At 38.9% G+C, this 10,392-nt stretch overlaps 1 protein-coding gene across 2 annotated transcripts in view; it reads right to left on the bottom strand.

The window, feature by feature from the left end:
• LOC117299819 (SWI/SNF-related matrix-associated actin-dependent regulator of chromatin subfamily A-like protein 1) overlaps positions 1-10,367 on the bottom strand; it is a 16,014-nt gene extending 5,647 nt beyond the window's left edge. The window contains exons 1-12 of one of the 2 annotated variants that reach the window (XM_033783348.1): positions 10,284-10,367; positions 7,593-8,516; positions 7,312-7,362; positions 6,803-6,986; positions 6,073-6,223; positions 5,216-5,377; positions 4,366-4,431; positions 3,411-3,551; positions 2,343-2,474; positions 1,896-1,976; positions 1,673-1,743; positions 774-873 (exon numbers count right to left, since the gene is read on the bottom strand). In XM_033783348.1, the coding sequence (XP_033639239.1) occupies positions 774-873; positions 1,673-1,743; positions 1,896-1,976; positions 2,343-2,474; positions 3,411-3,551; positions 4,366-4,431; positions 5,216-5,377; positions 6,073-6,223; positions 6,803-6,986; positions 7,312-7,362; positions 7,593-8,478 (2,025 nt within the window). In that variant the 5' untranslated portion in view covers positions 8,479-8,516; positions 10,284-10,367. Of the gene's footprint in view, positions 1-773; positions 874-1,672; positions 1,744-1,895; positions 1,977-2,342; positions 2,475-3,410; positions 3,552-4,365; positions 4,432-5,215; positions 5,378-6,072; positions 6,224-6,802; positions 6,987-7,311; positions 7,363-7,592; positions 8,517-10,213 lie in introns of both variants that reach the window. The other variant, XM_033783346.1, reaches the window with a different exon arrangement.
• Positions 10,368-10,392: the final 25 nt, after the last annotated feature.

The following is a 10,392-nucleotide window of genomic DNA, read 5'->3' on the forward strand; positions in this document are numbered from 1 at the left end:
AACAAGGTAGTTGGTAGCTGATAATGGTACCTCGGTTGCTCAGTTGTTATGTTAATGAGGTTCCCAATTCCTCTCCTTTGTGTAGATTTCAAAATGGTGGACCTTTGCGACATTACTACTGGAATATGACGAAGTGTTGTAGATCCTCCTCTGCAACCTCGCTTATTAATTTTTGCTATGTTATTAGCTCTCAGAATATCCCACGTTCGTTGCGGTAGGTTGGTTTTTTGCAATTTCCTTCCTATGTCAGTGATACTCTTGGCAGAGTATTTCAGGACTGACGTCATCATTGCTTAGATTATATCACAACTGGTTAACGGTAGAGAGATGCCTGCAGTTCCACAAAATTACGAAAGCAGTTCAAAAATATAGTCACTTACTCGTGGGAGAGTTCATAGTTATTGAGAAGACTCACCAAGTTGTTAGGAAGGTCTATGTTGATCTTGCAGTCAGGAATATCAATTATTATGGATAATGGAGAGATTTGGCAAGAATAAAATTTGACAGAGACAAAAAAGCCGTCCAGCTGCCTAGAGGCATTGACATCCGGGAAGAAATGGACAAGAAATAGGACAAGAATGGACAAGAAATAGAAATGAATGGCGTAACATGAAGAGGGCTACATCCTACACTGGACTCCTACACTGGATGAACACATAGCCAAAATGATATATTCTCAACGATCTCATTAGAGCCAAACGAGAAGAGAGACATCAAACCACAGGAGACTGCATAATGGGACATCAAATAATTGGCAAGGATTCCTGACGTACCTTGTTGGTTAGAGCCGTTGACAGAGCGTCCAAGACAGTCTGATGATGTGCAAAGACAAGAAACTTGTGACCGCCCTCCAAAAGATCAAGAATGTAGTCCCTTTAAGAGAAGAGAAAATGCAAGAAAATATTTACTTTTAAACTGCTTTCTTGTCTTAATAAAATTAATAATAGTGGCTTCTTAGATAGCGTTTCAAATGCGTCACTCAGTGACACTCAGAAATTATTACCCCTGGTCACTGGGCCATTTCTTTCATTCCTTAAGCCATCTCAGCTCCCTGGGGAGTACTATGTATATGGCTTGTATTGTTAAAGGGTGGCTGCAGTGTTTTTTTTATTCATTTAAACGATTAAACATGACTTTTTAAACCTGAAATATTTTTTTCTATTTTTAATTAAATGCGCAAGTATTTTAAAAATGGTTTTCAAGAGATTAGGGGAACCCACCCCGCCCTCTAACAGGGAGCCTTCATTTGCATAAGCGTGACGTCATGTCGGTAACCCGAGCCGTCAGGCCCCCTGGCTGTGTGCATATAGAGACGTGTGCACTGTGTGGCCTGGTACCTAGGCGCGTGTAGTTAGGGACCAGACTCTTTTTGCCGACGATATGTTTGAATTCCCGACGTGACGTTGATGGTAGGGGGCGGTAACAATCCACAAAAGGGGGGGCATGACTTATTCGCTAATTACGCAAGTCAAATATGTCGGGAATAAACAAAACACATTCTATTGATGTTAATTTTAATTCACTGCAGCAACAAAATTGTATTCCAATGTGAATTGTCAGCTTTCAATTGGACATCTTGGGTTTATAAATGAAAGCAAACATTTAGTTACGTTGTTTGATGGAAGTATCATTTGTTTGCGACACAATGTACATGTACATGAAGAGTGCATACCTTATGGCCGGTACCTTCACAAGTGCTGTCTCGGCAAAGTATTTCATAAGAAGTCCTCTGTCGTCAGATTTCTAAACCCAAGAAAGAATAAATTAGTTTAACCACCAAAATGCGATAAGACCTTTCATATGTGTTAAATTTGCATAAGGGATTAAGAATACTATTTTGTTTTACCAACGTCCTCCGAAACTAACTGGTTAACCAAATTAACAATTTTACTCACCGATTTATTTTTGCCCATTTCATCGGCTGCATTCTTCAGTGCTTTACTGTTAGTCTTGACCACTGAGGGATCCATGAGTACCTGTCAAATATCAAAGGATTTTATGCCAAACTGAAATGTGCTTATAAGCTTGACTGAGGTTTTTGGTTAAATATTGCTCCAGTCAATTTCTCTTTGTTCTACCCTCACATTGTTTAAAATCCACCCAGTCAGTTTCCCTTGTAGTTATTTATTTGTTATGTTTCCCTTATTACTTCACAAAAAGAGATAAGAGGAGACAGAATTTTTAAGCAATTGGAACTGGATTGATTTACAAGAGTCCAATGGACAACAGTCTCAACATTGTTTGATCATGATCAAAAGAACATGTCCTAATATAAAGCTCGTACTTTCGGTAAGCAACAATTACCTAACAGTAAGCGTAAGGATTGTCCCTAGTGGTCTCACCATTTGTCTAGTCTTGGATGGAAGCTCCGTCATTACATCCTGCTTCAACCTTCGGATCATGATGCACTCTTCTAAAAGAAGTTGTAGTTCAGTCATATTGGAAGAGCCCGAGTAATCCCAACCCCATTGATTCTAAACAGCCAAAACAAATCAAATATTTGCATAGATAAATTATCGATGGGTGTTGCGGCTGAGTGGATAAGAGCATCGAACTCAAGCTCTGGTGTTTCTGCTCAGCACAGTGTGGGTTTGAGTCCCGGTTGTGACACTTGTGTCCCTAAGCAAGACGCTTAAAGGAACACATTGCCTTGGATCGGTCGAGTTGGTCTATAAAAAGCGTTTGTAACCGTTTGTTATAAAATGCATGTGGGTAGAAAGATGTTGTAAAAGTAGAATACAATGATCCACACAAACATGTCTCGAAATTGCACGGTTTTCCTTTTACCTCGTCGACTAACACGGTCGGCCATTTATGGGAGTCAAATTTTTGACGCCCATAAACGGCCGACCGTGTTAGTTCGCACAGTAAAAGGAAAACCACGCAATTTCGAGGCAAACTTGTGTGGATCATTGTATTCTACTTTTAAAACATCTTTCCAACCATATGCATTTTTATAAAAAACGGTTACAGACGCTTTTTATAGACCAACTCGTCCGATCCAAGGCAACGTGTTCCTTTAACTATAATTGCTTCTCTCCACCCAGGGTTAAATGGGTACCTGTGTGGGCAGAGATGGTTCTTGTGATTGATTTAGTTTTAGTAGGGCATATTTGTTGCACAGGCCGTATACTCCCCAGGGAGCTGAGATGGCTTAAGGAATGGATGAATGGCCCTGTGACCAGGGGTAAGAAAGCACTTTAACCATGAAGCATTGTATTAAAGCGATTGTTATTATTATTACTATCATGCATGGAAGTCATTACTATTTCAATACTTAATTCTTTTGACACAAATAAGCATTTTGGGGACTTGATTAACTCCGAAAAAGGATAATGTCAATTAAGGACTATGAGGTTGTCCCACAAGGGTGTGGTTATATGTCACCCTTGTATAGTTTCTACCCTTACCTGAGTTGCATTGCAGTATCTCAGACCAAACTCATGAAATGATGGGAAGAGTCTGGGTGTTACACCAAGGATCTGAGTGTAGAGTTCTGAAGGCCTTGATAAAGCAGGTGTACCTGATAGTAAGATGACACGGGGTGCTGTCTAAAGTACAGGAGATATCAATGTGAAATACAATAATAATAGGAGTCTGGGTGCTACACCTAGGATCTGAGTGTAGAGTTCTGAAGGCCTTGATAAAGCAGGTGTACCTAATAATAAGATGACACGGGGTGCTGTCTATAGTACAGGAGATATCAATGTCAAAAACAATATTAATAAGGGAATAAAAGGGTAGCGACGAGTTCTTCAACGTACGTTTAAAGCCGGCAGGGTCGACCGCCGTGTGAGGCTGGGGCCTTTATCGCACGTTAACGACCCTGCAAGGTTTTAAACCGAAGTTGAAGAACAAGTCACTACTCTTTTATTTCCATTCATAAATGCCCTTTTGTTAAAAAACGTAAAAAAATACAGTTATAGACACTTTAACAACTGAAAATTCAAGGTTTGAAATATTTTTCAAAACTTTGTGAAGAATCTGTTCGAGGCGCGAGGGTTGTGTGTACGCGTGTGCGCTTAGATTACGCTCTGATAGCTATGATTTGCGCGTTCTGCGTGATAATCTTGCACGCCCGACACGCAGAAGCCAGCTCAGTGTGCTTAAACAGAGCTCCAGTGTGCATTAACAAAAGGTTTATGCACACCCATGGACACAATCTCCCCCCTGTTAAATTTAGTTAAATTTAGGGATAAAGAATGACATTTGCATTTTACCTTTACACTGAAGTGTGTTTGGAAGACACGATATTTGCAAGTTTTTAGTGTGTATACAAAAAGTTGTTGGTTTGAATCCCGCTCTAGTCAATTTTTGTTTGTATTAGTAATTTCCTTAATGGATAGAAACGTGCAAGATAATTACCTTCATCAGGGGTATAGCTGCTTTCGTTCTCGCTGTTTTTATATTCTTCAAGAAATGGCTCTCATCCTGAATGGTTTATCAAAAGAAGAAACAAAGATTATTATGAACATGTCACAAAAGAAATACATCTGATCTAGCTAATCTAAGTTTCATTGACGTTGCATTGACGGTATAATTATTACTTGACTAATAAAGATTTCAGTAATGTATAAACTATGTGCAGTGCGCGGGCCTAAAGGCCAAGTTACACTGCAGCGATAACGATAACGATCATGATGCAAAGAGAACGCTTTCTATTGGTTGAATTGCTCCACGCAGAATACGCCCACGCTCATTCAACCAATGGAGGGCATGCATTTTGATCATTCTCGTTTTCGTTACCAGGGCCTGTGTGACCGGGCCTTAAAGATGCTATGTCAGATTTTTGGACGATTTGACCTAAAATTTTGATTTAAAATTCAATTGGTATTTTGATGGGGGTCAAGAAAGTTACAAGCTTTCATTTAAGCCATTGCTCGAAAAAGTTCGCCAATTATTAGTAGCAGTGAAATAAAGTGCTCAAAATTTGTTTTTGTCGGGATCCCGACAATATATCACGTGACCAATTATTATGTGTTTTATAAGAATCGTTTTAAATTTTTGTCATGGTTCCTGACCATTAAAAGTAAAAGTTAAACATTTTTTCGTTAGAGTGGGTGATACTCTTTGAAATACCATTCACTCAAAAAAATATATTGTTTAATGTTTGGGGCCAAAAATCTTACAAAGCATCTTTAAGCTTGAGCCGTAGCCCAAGCCGAGGTTTGAGAAAGGTCCCAGGACTAGCTACATTATCAACCAAATAACTTACCATAATGATGACCTTGAATCTGAATTGTTTGAGTTCTTGTGCTTTACGATGCATCAAATCATAGCTGAGAATATTCACCTTGCCTGATGTTGCATTATGTTTACTGTTTACTACAACATTGATATCATCAGGGCTTAATGAAGGAATCCAGGTTTGGAAAGCCTACAGTTTAAAAGAAGAAAACAAACATTTGACTAAACTAACTCTCAATCTTAGAGACAGTAACAGACTCTTAAGCAATAATGTTTGGCATTGAAATGTTCATCAATCATATTATTAAGTAGTATTTGAAACTTTGCATTGTGGAAATACGATATAGAAAGGTTTGTGGTAACACCATGTAATGACTATCTCTAATGAGTTGGGGTGGTTCTGAAAAGAACCGTTGGTTTCAACTCTAGTTGAAACCAACGGTTCTTTTCAGAACCACCCCAAGTCATTAGAGATAGTCATTACATGGTGCTACCGCAAACCTTTCTAAATCATATTATTGCTACTTCTGAAATAAAAACTACTGGGGAAATTGAAATTATCATTCTAATTTTCAGGCAAATACTGACGGATTGACTAAGGGCTTTCGAGAAAACACTATACATGTACAGACAGATTTGCTATGGAGTATTCAGCGAAACCTTGAAAGACATTTTGGAGTTTTTTTGCATCATAATTTATTACAATTTCTTTCTCCACTGGGAGTACAGTGAGATAATAGAAGAAGGTAATGATGGGTAAAGTTGCACACATTAAGGATACAAGAGGGCAGTGAGGTGTAACGTTGGTCCACATTAAGGTTTAGAAAAGGGTAGCAAGGAATAAATTTGGTGACCAGTGAGGGGTAATGATGGGTAAAGTTGTACCTCGGCCCATGAATATCTAACAGAGGATGGAGAGACGACCAGGACCGGCCACTCTGCACGATAGTAGCATGCTACACAGATTGCTTGTAGTGTCTTGCCTAATCCCATCTCATCTGCAATAAGAACTCGTCCCTCTCTGCTGATCGCAAAGCTTGAATAAAAGAAAAATTGATATGTAGCAAAACAACACAAGAATGTCAGAACAGGGCATAGAGCAAGTTCGAGTGCGAACATTTAGTTGACCCCTGATTGACCACTGACTAGCTTCCCAGTACATCTCAGAACTACTTAAAGTTTACACTCCGTCAAGGAATCTTTGATCAAGTTCCATGCTACTCCTCAATAAACCCAAGTCTCGACACTCCTGGGGGTGACAGATCTTTTTCTTCAGCTGCGCAGCGCATCTGGAACACTACACCAGTTAATCTTAGATCTTGTCTTTGTACCACAAAATGCAAATATCTTCTCAAAGGTTTTCAGTGACTAATACAGTAGAGTTTGTTTTTCTTCTGTTTGTTTTTGGTTTTACTGCACCTTGAACACCCAGCAGGGTGGATACCTGTGCTTTACAAACCTGTATTATTATTATTAACAATTCTTATTCAAGATGCTTAAAGGCAAGGTGCCCCAATCCTGTTAGAACAAATTCGATATGCAGGAAAAAAAAACACTGAGGGGAAAAAAAACATGCTGTTAGATAAATCAAGCATAAATAACATAAAATGCTTACTTTACACCCTCGCGCTGAAAACCCATGAGTGCGTTGACTAGTGTACTATCCACACACTTAAGATTGGCTTCAGGTATAACACGGTTGCCTTCCTTGCCATGTCGCTGCCTACGGAATGCAGTGCATATGGTCTTAGGTAGAGGCTCTATCTCAACGGATGGTTGAAGGGGCTTCACTGCTTCAACTGCATAAAAAGATAACAAGTTTGTTCATTTCACTTCATTTCCTTTCATTTATTCTGATTGTGAAGAATAATAACACTAAGTTCTTATATCCTCTGCTCAATTTAATATGGAGAGTCACAGTATCTGTTGAGTTATTCACCCTACAAATAAAAACACCCCTAGGTAAGGGTAGAATCTATACATGTTGGCTGAAACAAATGATATACTTGTTTTGTTTCCAGTTTGTTTCCAGACTTTATGTACAGTCCACACAGAGCACAAAAACCATGATTTTTTTTATTTCGCAAAATTCAGCATTCACTGATCAATTTGTTGCATACTTACTCAGAGTATCATACTCAGACAATGCAAAAGACCATTTCTTTTCAACAGCATCTGAAATAAAATTCAATCAAATCAAACAATTACTAAGAAAATATAAAGCTAAAAAAGGTTTTGGAGCTTGTGTAGAATTTATTTCTCTAATGCTGTGCATCTGCTGAAACGGAGTTATGTTATAATAATACTTACAATCTGCAGGGTAGTACTTCATCACGATGGACACATCAAAGATATTGTTTATGTTTTAATTAAAGGCACTGACCACTATTGGTAACAAAACTTACCATAACTTTTACTTGGCAATTCTTTGAAAACTTCAATCAGCTTAGCGTGATAGCCAACATTCACTACAAATCTTTCCCTGGATATCAGCACGCAGACTCCAACTGTATTACCACCGCTGCTACCCTGCAAGTTCATCCCACGTTCATTTCCAAAAGTGGACTTATTTCCTTTTATGTTCTGATAGACGTCTTGACGCTTACTGGAAGCTTTCGGTGGGTCGTTGAAAGCCTGAAATCCAGACTTGTGAGAATTGGAGTGTGCATTCCCTTTCAAGAGCTGACCAGATAGGCTAGCCTGGCCACCAGATGCAGACTTAGGTTTCGTGGAATAAAAACTTGAAATTGTCTTTTGTCTGTTGAGAGAATTACTTGAGTTTGATGATGACTCTCCATGCCCACCTATAACATGGCCCTCTGTTGTTGAGCTTGAATTTGAAACGGTTGATTTGCAATGAGCGCCATGTGCAGTATCAAGAATAGATTTCTCTTTGGCCGCCCCACCAGTCTGGTGTACACTACTGGCAATGGCACTGGTCTGCAATGTGCTGGGCTTTGTGATGCTTGATCTACTGGCAATGGCACTGGTCTGCAATGTGCTGGGCTTTGTGATGCTTGATGTCCATTTCTTAGCTGAGTCAATAGATGTTGAACTAGACCCACTAGGCCTATCCACATTACTTTTTCTCCCCGTAGTTACGTGTTGTTGGGTGTTGCCATATTTGGACGACGTGCCAACTTCCTGCCGAACATTAGAAGATGAGTTTCCAACCTGTTTGACACCTTGATTATTGCCTTGGTTACGCTGAGCTCGAAGGAGAATTGCCCTCTTTTTATTTTCCTCCATTCGTCTTTTCTGTTCCTCTGTTAGACCTCCTGTCGTTGCCATGGTGTTGGAAGACACTGTGCTTTAATTTAATCCAATATCTGTAGGGTTGAGACAATGATTATCAATGACACGACGTGAATGACACTCTTCTTAATCTTAGTCTTTAAAATAGCAAAGCAAAGCACTAACCCCAAATTGATAATGATTGTATTACTCATGTACAGACATGACTGACACAAAACAGTGACAGACGTGACAAGTATACAGTCATAGTTGCAATTTAACATAAACCCTTCTCCCGACGGCGTGGAGGGTTACATTTGCAACTAGTAGTAGTACAGTCACTAGTCAGCAGTCAGTCCATAGTAGTCAGACATGTCAGATTGACTAGAACTTAGAAGTAGAACTTCTCAAACAATTCCACATTTTTGTTAAGTCACAAGGACAAATGGACATTAAACATGTTAAACCATAGTTTTAAATAGCCCATGTAACCCCATGTTATGTTGGGACTCCTCGTTGGCACTGTCGTCCAGTACCTAGCCCACCTTGTTGAGTGGCTCCGCTTTTAACATCGGTCTCATCACTGTCGCCATTACAGTAATGGCGACAGTGATGAGACCGATGTTAAAAGCGGAGCCATTAACAGCTCAACAAGGTGGGCTAGTCAGTGCTAGTCCAGCCAGTACCAAGCCGGCAGGGCCAAAGGTACTATCGTAGCGTCATACGTTATCGACCCTCATATATGTTTTCGGTCCCCAACTTTGATTCCCGTTTACCGCGAGATAGTGCAAGCTGCATCGGTGACAGAAGCTGTGCAGTTTACTCACGGCCTGTATTTTCATCAGGCTTAATCATGCTGAGAATAAAGTTTCCTGTCGCTGGTTATGCTAAAATATTTATAAAATGATTGATTTTTGGTACAAATCTCTAGTGCATTATTATGCCAACATTCAAATGAGTCAAAGAAACATCATCCAACCTCGAAAGTTCAAAACAAAATTACTATCTGCAAGATTGAGTTTCATTCTGTTTTAGTCACTAGATGGATCACGTGAGGTGGTTACTATTTTGGATTCTTTGGTGTGCCAATATTAAAATATTTTAAGTGAAAATGACAACAACAAAATGTTTTGATTAACTGCATACTGTAATAAATTCTTGTAAGCGTAAAAAATATTACGTCTATATTAAAGAGAATATATCATAGATTGGTTTCTTATCTCCTGAAACTAAACATAACTGCTGGTCTAAAATGGGGAAAACGGATTGTTATGAAGTGTGTGTGTTTTAAGGGGGGTGGGGTGTTTTACTACCATGCCTTATTTATGATATCTCTCGATTCTAATATAGTAGCCATAGTAATGCCTTGGGACAAAAATGTAATTAAATTTGTCAAGTAGTAATTGAATAATATGTTTTATTTATTTTGCACGCCATACTAGCTTCGAAATATTCAATAAAATACCAACCAATGAAAGGTGTGAAAACATATGACGTTGCTCCAATGTCGACGTGCATGCATAAGCACTGTTAATGGCGGACTGTCTCTCGCAACGTAAAACCAAAACTTTAAAAACTTCAACACACCATGAAGTGTAAGTGTTATTATTAAAAAATTGGATAGATGATTTGAAAAAAAACATTCAGTTTTTGATTGTGAACAATTTTCCTGTTACGTTAGTGTTAACTGACCCTTATTTATTACTATTTATCCTACCTACTGAAAACACATGACACCAGGATATTATTACGGAATACGTGGCTTAAAAAATAAAATTAACAATTATGTTACCTGTCACTGTCAGTGATCACACTGTGATGCTATGCAGCAATTGAATAATGGTCTTACACCATTTGCTTACCATATGTTTATTCCAGGAACGTTGAGTAAATGACAGCGAAAAAGATTCATGGGCGCCGCCATCTTTAATCTGGATGAACTCTGGGTAAAATGGCCCTACAGATTTGAAC

The sequence above is a fragment of the Asterias rubens genome, chromosome 15 (assembly GCF_902459465.1).
Source record: "Asterias rubens chromosome 15, eAstRub1.3, whole genome shotgun sequence".
In the NCBI taxonomy this organism is placed as follows: Eukaryota; Metazoa; Echinodermata; class Asteroidea; order Forcipulatida; family Asteriidae; genus Asterias; species Asterias rubens.